Source organism: Castor canadensis, chromosome 17 (assembly GCF_047511655.1).
Source record: "Castor canadensis chromosome 17, mCasCan1.hap1v2, whole genome shotgun sequence".
Lineage (NCBI taxonomy): Eukaryota > Metazoa > Chordata > Mammalia > Rodentia > Castoridae > Castor > Castor canadensis.
This window is the reverse complement of record NC_133402.1, coordinates 39,953,394-39,966,307: the sequence shown is the minus strand read 5'-3', so window position 1 is coordinate 39,966,307 and position 12,914 is coordinate 39,953,394. Positions and strand designations below refer to the sequence as shown.

Below are 12,914 nucleotides of genomic sequence, written 5' to 3'. Positions count from 1 at the left end.
TCACAAAAAAGGGCTGGTGGAGTGGCTCATGGTGTAGGCCCTGAGTTCAAACCCCCATACCGTAAAAAACAAAAACGAATGTAAAAGGGAGACTACTGGAGGTAGAGGGGGTATACAAGAGAGAGAAGGGCAGACAAAAGGAGAGGTTGATGGGGGGTGGATAAACAGGTTTGAAGTACTTTATATACATGTATGAATAGAGAACAATAAAGCTCATTAAAAATTATTTTAAAAGGGGAAGGGAAAGTAAGAAAGTAAGAAGGGGTGAATTTGACCCAAACAAAATATATACTTGTATGAAAAGGTCACAATGAAAACCCTTTGTGTAATTAATATACACTAATAAAAATAAAGGTGGAGAATGTAAGGTCTTAGAGAGTTTGTAACAGACTGCAAAATTAACAAGGTTCGCAGGTCACAAGCAACAGATTCCTAGAATGACTCTGTGCATAAGAGAAGAATATAAAAGTGTGACAGTGAATAATAAAAATAAATGCTAACATCCCTTGAAAAGAAAGAGAGGGAGGGAGGGGAGAGGGGGAGAGAGAGGGAGAGGGAGAGAGAGAGAGAGAGAGAAGGAAGGGGAGAGAAGGAAAGAAAATTAAATATCCACAACAGACAAACTCATAGGGGCAGAGAGTTGATTAGTAGTTGTCAGGGACAGAAAAATGGATAATGTTGTTAATGGTTATGCAGTTGTTTCTGGAATTAGGCGCATATTCTGAAATTAGTGGTAATGGTTGCACAACTCCGTGAATGTACTGAACCATATACTTTAAAAGGGTGAATTTTATGGTATGTGAATAAATCAATAAATCCATTAATTTTAAAATCCTTTCAAGCATGCCATCAAATTTCTAATATGTTGCCAATATTAAAAATCACAAATGATTTATATATACAATCATGTAATTCAAGATAATTCACATTCATTACATTTAAATCCCTGACTCAAGCCACACATACACATAACCATACTCACCATATGGATAAACCCTAATACCAATCATAACAAACTAAATAAAAACTCTGCCAAAAAAAAAAAAAAAAAAAAAAAAACCTCACAGCATAAAGCAAAATTTAAAAATAAAATCCAACATGTAAGAGTTGGGAGGATTATGGTTCAAGGACAGCCTGGGCAAATTGTTAGCAAGACCCTATGTGGTGGTACATGTCTATAATCCCAGCTGCTCAGAAGGCAGAGGTAGGAGGATCTTGTTCCAAGCCAGCCTGGGCAAAACAAAGTATCTGCAAAAAAATAACTAAAGAAGTAAGGGTTGGGGACATGGCTCATGTGGTAGAGTGAGACCCTGAGTTCGAACTCCAGTACCGCCAAAAGGAGGAAAAAATTACACTCAATAACATTATCCAATAGTGCCAACAGTTTAGGAACACTAACACATTGTTTAATAAAAATGACCCAATGGGCTATTACTGAGATAGTATGCAATTAGCCTGCTTCTCTACTGAACTCCCATTATTATGAACTGAGTATAGGACAGAGCATCCTTTCCTCTCCTGATTCCTTAGAAAGCCCTAAGAAAAACTTAACTCTATCTTCCCTTCAGTTACAGGCCACAGCCCAACTCTTGAAAACACCAGAGAATAGAAGAATGAAGCTAATTATGGAGGGAACACATTCTCAAATCACAGAAGACACAATGTCACCTCAACAAGATCCTAGACAACACACATTTTCTAATATGTAGATGTGCTCACTGTTAATTTTCAAAAATGTACTATCTAGTGGCATTCTTTTTCGTCAATATTAATTCTTAAATCTACCTCTGAATAATCCAAATTGACTACCTTATATAAACAAAATCTGACATACTAGCCTTAAATAAATTAATGGTATGTTAATGTACACCAAAACCATGATAGGGTTAAAAATACAGTAGTCTCTCCTCATTTGCAGGAAGCGTCTTCCAAGCCCCCCAGAGGACACCTGCAAGTAGGGATGGTACTGAACCCTACACTGTTTTTTCTTATATAGTCTTATGATAAAGTTTCATTTCTAAGTTAGGCACAGTAAAAGATGAAAAATAAAAATAAAACAACAATTTTAAGAGGTGTTTAAACTGCTTTTGCTGAAAAGCACTGACCCTTATTTGGGTCCTTGAGTTAACTAAAAGTAGGAGAAGCTTTGTGTCTCTGTCTCCATTTTGTACCTGTTTTCTCCTGCAGCCACCTTGGAATCAAGGAAGGACAGGAATGACTGTTAACATCTTATGACAAATGACTGAAACTACCCCTAAGGAACAGCACAGCCTTGCAGGATAGACCACCCTCCAAATGAGAAAAGATACTTATAATGATGAGGCTATACCCTGGAGCAAGAGTGATCATGTCTTGGGAACTAGATGCTCCCCTAACGTAATGACAGAGATTAACAACTTCCCCAGAACCCTCCAAGAATAAGGATTGAGATAACGGTCAACAAGGCCCCACTGACCACTGGAATACATCTCCTTAATGCAGAGCTGTTTCAAACTGCAAGGCTGGCTATTCACTGGATTTACCATTTCTTAGCATAAACAGAACCAGTAAGCACTATACAGAGTTAAACTGCGTGTTAGTTTGTAAAACAGGTACTTTAGAATAAATACACATGTATATGGGTAAAAAGTATCTCCTAGAAATGCTTTCCAAGTGTGAAAGCTACCTTCCTTAACGTGTCCTCACTGGAAAATTTAAAATTATTTCCAATGAAGCACCTATTTCAGACTTGCACTATCTTATACTGCATACTTGAAGCCTGCTCCTACATCCTCACTTCTTCCACCCTTCTTTTGCCCTCTCCTGGTTACTTCTTAACTGCAATATTAGGGAACATTACACCCATAATGGATCAATGTGCAAGACTAGGGACGAGCCTTTTCCTAAAATCCTCCAAAGTGAGCACTGAGAGAAAAGGAGCTACCAAAGTGTGGGGCATTAAAAGTCTCTCTCCATTTTACCAGACTCTGACGTTTGAGAACATGAAAATGGATGTTATTCCTACCTGTGAAGAAAAAATAAAGCAAGTGAGTTAAATCAATTGAAGATATTTTCTTCAATATATTACCCAGCTACCATGATTAAAAAGTGACTAAAGATTTTTTAAATATTTCTTAATAAGGTTTTGATTTACTAGAGAAATAAGGTAGCCCAAACTGTTCTTTCTAAAAAACGATTGGTATGAATTGTCACCTGAAATATGAAAAAATATAAGATTTTATAATTTTGCAAGCCCTTTTCTAAAAATAAAGTCTCTTGTCACAGTCATGTTGAAAATTAAGTCTCCAAAACTGGCAAAACAGCTGTAAGAATAGTCATCATCATAAAAATAACGTTATCTCTTCACACAAAGATGAAAATAAAGACACACTGCCATATGCGTTGAGTAATTATTCAAACAGTCCAATGGTTTTGCAATGAATCATCACTGGCTCTCCCCCTGACTCTGCTCTCTCCCATCTCAGTGGGGGACAACTCCTTTTTTTTTTTTCTTTTGGCTCCAGACAGAAATTTTGGGGTCATTTTATCTCCCCTTTCTCTCATATCTAATCCAACAGCAAACTTCCTAACTTCAAAATACTTTACATCTAGAATGTGACTTCTTACCACCTCCACTAATACTTCCCTGCCCCAGATAACCCCTCCCCTTCACCCTAGCACACTTAGGAAAACCATTCTCCACATAGCAGCCCAAGTTTCAAACCGTAAGTCAATTCATATTAAACCTCTGCTTAAAACCCTGCAGTGGTTTTCAATTTTACTCAAAGCAAAAGCTAAATTCCTACACAGAAACTTAGATTATGACGATCAAGACCATGCATCCCCTACCACCTTACCTATCTGACCCCCTCTCTGTCTCACTCTGCTGCAGCAAATGTTGCTTTACAGTTCCTTAATCACATCAGCAAGCTTCCACTTCAGAGCCTTTGCTCTTCCCTCTGCTTGAAACAAATTTCCTGCAGATAACCCTATCAATCATTTCTTCGCCTCTTTCAGGTCTTTCCTCAAATGTCACCTACTTAAAACTGCCAACCCCTACCTTCATCCTTAGCAGTCCCCAACCCCTTTCCCTGCCCTATTGTTCTCCTTTATCACCATTAGATTATTAATTCCATGAAAATAGGGATTTTTGTCTGTTTGCTTCACTACTTTATCTCCAGCATCCAGGATGATGCCTGGCACATAACAAGAGTTCAATAAATGTTTGTTAAATAAATTAAAGCAAGTAGTAGAATAGAATATTTTTCACAAAATTACTTGCTTAAAGTGAATAAAAAAAATAACCTAGTCTTTCTCTTCTTGTTAGCATACATCAGTTGTACAGAAAGGTTTCATAAAGATATTTCCATACATACATATAATGTACTTCAATTTAAATTACTTCATTAGTCTTTCTTATCCTCCCTACCCTTTTCTTAAACAATTTATAATGGGTTTCACTATTCTAAATACAGCCCAGTCTTTATGGCATTGCCTCATTATTACCATCATGAATTTTAACATTTTCTGAGTACTTACTCTGTATGCCAAGAACTACACTGAGCAATCTCTTTACTTACATCTCCTTTTTTCACCTAATCATTTCATTAATCCCATGAGTTAGGTATTGCGGTCTAACAAAGCACTGTAAATAAAACAATGTAACAAGTAAGACTTAGATGGTGCAGTTAGTTAGAGGCAAAGTTAAGTCCTAGAAAATGAAACTACATTATGTTTCAATATCAGGCTCCTAGTTGGTAGGCAATTACCTCTTCAAATTGAAGTTAACATTTGTTAACTGATTACTATGTGTTGTTTCTTTGGAATGTCTTATTTAACTATTTTAATTAAAAATTAACCCCAGACCAACATTTTTAGTTACTTATCCAACATACATTTTCTCCTTCTTTAGCAAGAGATCTCTGGGTATGATTTACCTGGCTTTGGTAAAGGTAGCTTTGTTCTCTACTTTTCCATATTTTAAGTAATAATGTACCACGCAACTAAAAAGCTTCATCTCCCAGCCTCTCAAATAACCAAATTACACAATTTAGGCCAATAAAACAGAAGTCATTGGTTAAGGCATCCAGAAAGAAAACCCACTGAAAGGAGCCAACTCAGCTGTCATGTCTCTTTGCTCTTTTACCACATTCTTCTGGACTACACACAAGATTAAATCTAGAGATGGAACAATTATCTTGCTAACTATGAGAATGAGAGTCACATGTCAAGTGTGGAAGCATGAAAACCAGGAGGCTGGGTACCTGAGGTCTGGACTGGCTGCCACCTCTAGTCATCTAAGAGGAAAAAAGTTTTTTACTAAACCATTGTTATCTGGGTCTCCTATTATACGCAAACAAATGCAATCCCTATTTGACGAACTCTATGAGATTGTTGATCCAATGCTGGCCTCATTAAAAATGTCATCTTAGCTGAGTTTCCCAATCAGAGGAAAAACAGACTACTAGGCATCACTATTGATAGAGCATGATTTCACTTATGGAGGGGTTAGAAGTGATGTTCTGGAATCTATACTTGGAGACCACTATTTTAAACATCAAAATGTGTAGCTAGTGAAAAACTAATAAAAAGGTGAGGTGAAAATAGAGAATAAAGCTAGTAGCTTGCCTTTGCCAAAGCTAGATGAATCATACCAACCTAAAAAATCTTAAACCTAGTCTGAAGTTTTCAATTTTCTAAACCTATTCTGAAGTAAATAATATTTATTGAGACCTTTGGCCCTTCCTTGGCAGGCTGGTTTTCATCTCTGTCATCACACTATAGTGCTGGAATACCAGGGTGGCAAGACCATGGCTAATATAAATCCCTAAACTTGAGTGAAACCTGAAACTAAAGGAAAACCAAAACAAACAAAAAAAGATGTGATGTTGTTCTGATTAAGTATTAAAAACAGACTTAAATATCTATTACAAAATTTCAAATCACACAGTATTTCATGGCAATATCAAAACCTGGAAAACGTAAAATCAAAGAGAGGGGAAAAAAAAAGTCAAGAGTAACAACTACCATTATATGGAACATTTAATACAAGCTAAACACTTTCCACAAACAATTGCACTCAATCCATGTAAACAGCCCCTCATATTAAAAGCTAACACTAAAGCTAGTTATATAATTTTCCCCAGATCACAAAGCTAGTAAAAGGTAAAGCCAGGACTTAAGTTAAAGTCAACCTAAATCTAACTCCAAAGCCCATACTTTTACAACTGTTTTAACACATGTCAAATACAGTATATACAACAAATGCTAAAAAATTCTAAAGCGAGACTACAAGCTTTAGAATAAAGCTTTTAAAATATTAAGAAGATGAATGATTAACTGTGAAAAGACACTAACATCTTTTACATAGATAACTGCAAATATTGCCAAACATGCTTAAGATGATACAATTATTTAAAAGGAAGTCCTCTGAATTCTCAATCTGTAAGCCTTTTTTTCCTTCCTTACGATACTGGGGATCAAACCCAGGGCCTTGTGCACGATAGGCAAGTACTCTACCACAGCTACATCCCCAGGCCCCAATCTGTATATTTTTTGTGTGCCCCTAGGGAGAGAATTTTTTCCCCTGTAGGATTTTACTATAAAGGAAAACAAAAAACGGAATGGGAGGACTGGAGGTGTGGCTAAAATGGTAGACAGAGTACTTGCTTTGCCAGTGCAAGGCCCTGAGTTCAAACCCCAGTCCCACCCAAAAAAATAAAAACAGAATGGTAGAAACACCACACCATAAATATGATAATGCTAAGTAGCACGTGAAAAAAATTATAGGCCAAATAAACGTTTATGTTTAGATGGAACACCACCGCACTCATTTCCCTAGTGTGTATGCCCTTGTAAGCAAAATCTAAATGATCTCCTAAATTCTTTTTTCTAAGCTGCAATAATTTGTCTCCTGAAGTTGAGTGAAATCTAAAGAAATCACAAAGATTCATTTTGAACATTATAGCTTATTAGTAAATGCTGTGTTCCCAACTTGGGCGGGGGGTGGGAGGGTCAGTGGTAAAGCCACTTGTCTAGCATTGTGGGAGGCCCTGGGTTTAAAAAAAAAAGTTTTACTGACCCTTGCTAGTTATACTACATTGTAATTCACAGAAAAACTTTTTTTCTCTCTGTTGGGAGGATGGAGTAAGAGAGAGGTACAAGTGGAAGAATATGAGAAAAACCTATTGGACTTTTTTCACAGATAATTTTCTTAATCTGTTGGAACTACAACCCTCACCTTCCAGTTTACATACAAAAACCAACATGCAAATGCAGGAACACGGATCCTAAATTAGGCAGTCAACAACAGAGCTGATTTGCCAAAATTGGCTCCACCACTAAACAGCTATAAGACTTTAGAGTCATTTTACCTTCAACTATCCACAAGGTGGTTCCCCTTATCTTACACCACTAAAAAAAACAAAAAAATTAACTCAAAATGTACCAGACTTTTAAATGTAACAACTAACACTGTAACAGAAGAAAACATAGGAAAAGAAATCATGATATTGGGTTCCTAAAGATTTCTTGTATACAACCAAAAGCAAACTTAGTAAAAGAAAAAAAGTGATGAACTTCATCAAAATTTGAAATTTCTATCAGGCATGGTGGTACATATCTATAATCCCAGCACTCAGGAGGCTGGGGCAGAATTGTGAGTTCAAGGCCAGTTTGGTCTATAGCACGACACCCTATCTCCAAACAACACATTTTAAAAACTTCAAAACTTTTGTTCTTTAAAAGACACCATTAAAAAAAAATGAACATGAGCCAGGCACCAGTGGCTCATGCCTGTAAACCTAGTTACTCAGGAGGCAGAGATCAGGAAGATCTTGGTTTGAAGCCAGCCCCAAGCAAATAATTCACAAGACCCTATCTCAAAAAAATTCACCACAAAAAAAGGGCTGGCAGAGTGGCTTAAGTGGTAAAAGCCCCTGCCTAGCATCCATGAGACCCTAAGTTCAAACCCCAGCGCCACCAAAAAAGAAAGAAAATGAACATGGAGCCAGGCTGGTGGTGGTACAGTCTATAATCCCAGATACTCTGAAGGCGGAGGCAGGAAAATCTTGAGTTTAACGTCAGCCTAGGCAAAGTTAACAAGACCAAATAAAAACAAAAGCAGGTTCAAGAACCCCAGGTCCAATTTCCAGTACTGCAAAAAAAAAAAAAAAAAAAAAAAGATGGGAATGTAGTTGAGTGACAAAGCACTTGTCTAGGACTTATAGGGCCCTGGACTTTATCCCTGTGAAAGGGAGGTAAAGGGAAAAAAAGAAAAGCAGAAAGTGAAAACATACTGGGGGCCAAAGGTGTGGCTCAATGAGTTCAAACCCCAGTACAGTCAAAAAAAAGACAAACTAAAGTGGGAGAGACTATACTTCACTAAAATCATGTATAAGATGAAAGATTTATGTTCAATGAATTCTCCCTCTACCCCTCCCCATAAATCAACAAAAACAAACATTCCAATGGGCAACCCAAGTAGGCAAAAAATATGAAATGACATTTTATCAACGAAAATATATGAAAACCTAATAAAGAGCAGGACACAATGGCAAAAGCCTGTAATAACAACCAGCACTCAGGAGACTGAGGCAGGAGGATCAAGGGTTCAAGACCAGCCTGTGTTCTATCTAAAAAAAAACTAGTAAATACTCACATGAAAGTTGCTAACCATCATTAAACAAGAAGGAAATGCAAATCAAAACCACAATGAGGTAACACTTCATACCCACTACAATGGCCATCCTCAGAAAGATAAGGCTGGTACAGCATAGCCTTAGTATGTGTAAGGCCCTGGGTTTGATGCCCAGCACCACAGACAGACATACACACAGACACACACACACACACCAAAAACTGGTTGGGATATAGAAAAACAGGAATTCTCATACATTGTTAGTAGGATGTAAAATGGTACACATACTTTTTAACAGTTTGGCAATTTCTTAAAAAGTTAAGTTTAGGGCTGGGGATATAGCTCAGTGCTTTAGTGCTTGCCTCGCATGCATGAGGCCCTGAGTTCAACGCCCAGTATCACAAAAAAAAAAAAAAAAAAAGTTAAATTTATCATATGATCAACTCTATTCATGGGTATACGCTCAAGGAAAATGAAACATGTTTCGTGAAAAATTTGACATGAATGCTGATTCCTAATAGCCAAAAAAGCAGAAACAATCCAATGTCCATTAACTGGTATCTAATAAAAAGGAACCAAGTACTGCTACACGCTTCACCATGGATGACCCTCAAAAAACATTAAAAGAAGATAAACACATAGAACTATGTATTATATGATTACATTTATATGAAATGTATAGAAGGGGCAAATTTAGAGACAGAAAGTAAATTTTTGGTTGCCTGGGGCTAGGGTTGGAACAGGGAGTCACTGTAAATTGATATGAGGCATCATTCTGGAATGATGGAAATGTTCTAAAACTGGACTGTGGTAATACCTGAACAACTCTGAAAATTTACTAAAAATTAAACACTACACTTTAACCAGGTAGACTCTATAGGATATAAATTATACCTCAATAAAATTGTTTTTTAAAGTGTAAAAATAGCTTGGAACCAGTGGCTCCCACCTGTAATCCTAGATACTCAGTAGAAAAATCTCAGGATCACAGTTCAAAGCCAGCCCCAGGCAATAGTTCAAGAGACCTTATCTCAAAAATACCCAACACAAAACAGGGCTGGTGCAGTGCTCAAGCAATGGAGCACCTGCCTGCTTAGCAAGCACCCAGGCACAAGGCCCAGAGTTCAAACCCGTACCACCAAAAGGAAAAAACAAAACAAAACAAAACTACAAAGGCAAAATGGGCTGGAGGCTGGGCTTAAGTGGTAAGAGTTCCTACCTGCCTGGCAAGCACAAGACCCTGAGTTCAAACTCCAGCACTTCAAAAAATAAATAGAAAGTAAAAATATTAAGTGAAAAAAGCCAAACACCAAAGGCCATATGTTATATGGTTCTATTTATGTAAAATGTCCAGAAAAGACAAATCTATGGAACCAAAAACTACATTTGTGGTTGGCTGGGGATGGGAAGCAAGATTAACTGTAAACTAGCACGAAGAAATCCCACTGGGATGATGGAAATATTCTAAAACTGGATTATGGTGAGTTATACAGTAAATTTACTAAAAATCACTAAATTTTATAATTAAAATGAGGGAAACTTACAGTATAAATTATACCTCTGTAAAGTTGTTTTTTAAAAAACAAGAGTATCACATCACATTGGTGTTAACCTTTCATGAGCCATACACCACTTTGTGAATGTGATAAGGACTGACCCTATACAGAAGACTGAGAGACTTCCTCCATATTGCCTACTTACAGACACCCTATAGGTCTGAGGACACCTATTTAATAAATTACTAAATCTCCATAACTCTTGCAACTCTGAAATTCTATGCCACATTAATAACAAAAGCATTAAGAATGGCTACAATCACCTTTTTTACCTTAGAAGGATGTATACCCTACCAGAAAGGAAAGCAAAATTCCTGCTCTAAAACAATGATAGGGACCCCTTTCTTTACTTTCATGACATCCTTCTGGAATCTCTGACTTAATCCATTCCTTCAATATGAAACTGACTGAGATACCCAGAAGCAATCAATCAAGACAGAGCTCAAACAATACACAACAAAGACACATGTAATATGAAGTGGCTTAAGGAAAAAGATACAAGGTCTTTTAGATAAAAATCAGCCCAGGTTGTTTCAAAATAAGAGGCAAATAAAGTGAAAAAAGGAATTTGCAATTTTCCACAAGGCAAACACATCATCAGTTGGTCTTTGTTATAGAACCAGTTTTAGGGCAGGATGCTGGCAAAGAAGAGTGCTCCCTCCTTTACAGACGGGTTTGCTCAAGTCAACAGGATTGAGCCTTTATTTATTTATCTAAACACACCCCCTTTTGATACTCCCCTCATCCTCAATCTCCCACCTCTCCCTAATCACTATGCTTGAGAATTACAATCCATGTTTGTGCAAGTTTTGGTATCTGCCACCTGGAATTTCTGCGCCAAATCCACTCCACACACAAGCAGTCAGATATCAGATCATGTCTCATGCCTGGGTGAAACCCTACAATGACACTTAAAATTCCAAAATCTTTACCATGGCTGAGAAGGTTCCTAAAATCTGGCTCCCTCTCTATCCATTGCAAGCTTTCCTTCAGGTCCCCAAACACATCAAGTTCTTCCTCTCCCCTCAAGCCTCATCCCTCAGCAGGGGGAAAAACCTTCCCCAGACTCTTAAAACTCACTTCTCATCCTTCAAGGCTCAACTTAAATGTCATCCTCTCAGAAAAACAATTTTCCCTGAAATCACCCTAGTTGGTATGCAAGTTAGCCCTATCAAGAACATCTTATTTCCTTCCTTACCACCTGCCAAAACCTGTTCTTTTAAATTCTTTTTGACTTATTTAATAATGTGCACCTCGCTATCTAGAAAGTTGCAGGGACACAAAAGTTATCTCTACTTGGCTCCGCGCGGTACTTGCAGCTTCCCAGCTCCACCCCTACAATGTCTGGCACTTCCTGGGCACTCAAAGGTTCTCGCGCGGATGTGGGAATGAATTAAAGCGCCCTATCCCGCAATTCCACTTCTCACATAGACTCCGAAGGCCTGCCCCACACCTTTACACGTTTCTTTCTCTACAGGACACACTTATCGCTCGTGCTCAGTATCAGTCAAACGTACACAAATCCTCCATGAGCCCCTCAAGACCTAACCGCCCCACCTCACAGGTGCACTCCTCAAAACCCACTCCCCGACTCACGCGCTCCACCAACCCGGTACTTCACACTCGCGCCCTACAAGCCTCTGGCCAAACGAGCGCCCCTCGAATCTCTGTGACTGCTGCAATCCTCCAACTCCCGCGCCTCCCCACGTCCCCGCGTGTCACCCGCCGCCCAGCGCGGCGCCTCCCCCCCTTGGCGGCGTCTGCTCTCACCGATCACCTCCTGCAGCTCATAATCGTCCCTGTTAATGGACCAGGGCAGGGCGCTGGAGTCCTCGGACATGACGGCGGCAGCAGCTTTCGGTCCTCCCTCAAACTCGCTGACCTCTCCCGTCTACTGGCCGCGCGTCTCCCCACCCCCAACCGCCGCCGCCGCGCCCCCACCAACAGCCTTGGGTCGGAAAGCGCAGGGGCGCGGGGTCACTTGAGCGGCAGACTGGCTGGAGCTCACAGCACCGGAGGACCTCGCCTCCTACCCCTCCGCGTCCTGCACTCCCCGGTCCAGCTAACCGACCGGCCCCACAACAGCCGCAACAGAAGCTTCGCCTGGGCCCAGCCCCTCCGTCCCGCCCTCCACCCGAGCCCCACGCACGGGCCAAACTTTCCCTTCTCCCTCCACCTGCCGACACGCAGCGCGCTGACGTCACCGCGCCGGGCACTCCCCACTTCGGGCCCGCCTTCCATCGCCATCTTAAGTGTGGCAGGGTGCACAGCGAGAGAGCAAGAAACCCGAGAAGGTGGAAGTTGACCATGGAAAAGAAGAAATACTTAAGAAGGAGTTCATCGAGGGTATCTGAAAACCAACCAAGAGCCGAAAGAATCACAAAGTGTGCTAGCCACATTAAACATGGCGACCGAAGAGTGTCCAAGCGGAGGGGGCGGAGCCACTTCTAGCGGTTGGGGCACGTTGGGGGTCTCCGTCGTCGCATTCATTGGTTTGTTTTAGGAGGAATGAAAAATGCAATGGGTTTGTGTGGACGTCAATCATATGTTAGTCCTTCCCCCAGGCTCTCATCCGCAATGAAGTGGACCAGTACCGTACTTGCCTAACCTCTTTCTCTGAAGTGACGTCACGGCGTAACGGTCGCACCCTTGATACGTGTAAACTGATTCTCAGGGTGTGGAGAAGCCCAAGGGAGTGGCTGGGTGGGTAAGCCTTTGAGGGAGGACAACTGCCAACTAGG

The 12,914-nt window shown here is 39.8% G+C and overlaps 1 protein-coding gene across 3 annotated transcripts in view; it reads right to left on the bottom strand.

Annotated features, from left to right (window-relative positions):
• Positions 1-12,594, bottom strand: part of Oxsr1 (oxidative stress responsive kinase 1) — a 117,922-nt gene extending 105,328 nt beyond the window's left edge. The window contains exon 1 of one of the 3 annotated variants that reach the window (XM_074059544.1): positions 12,536-12,594. In XM_074059544.1, the coding sequence (XP_073915645.1) occupies positions 12,536-12,572 (37 nt within the window). In that variant the 5' untranslated portion in view covers positions 12,573-12,594. The other 2 variants (XM_074059542.1, XM_074059543.1) reach the window with 2 other exon arrangements.
• Between the last annotated feature and the right edge of the window lie 320 nt (positions 12,595-12,914).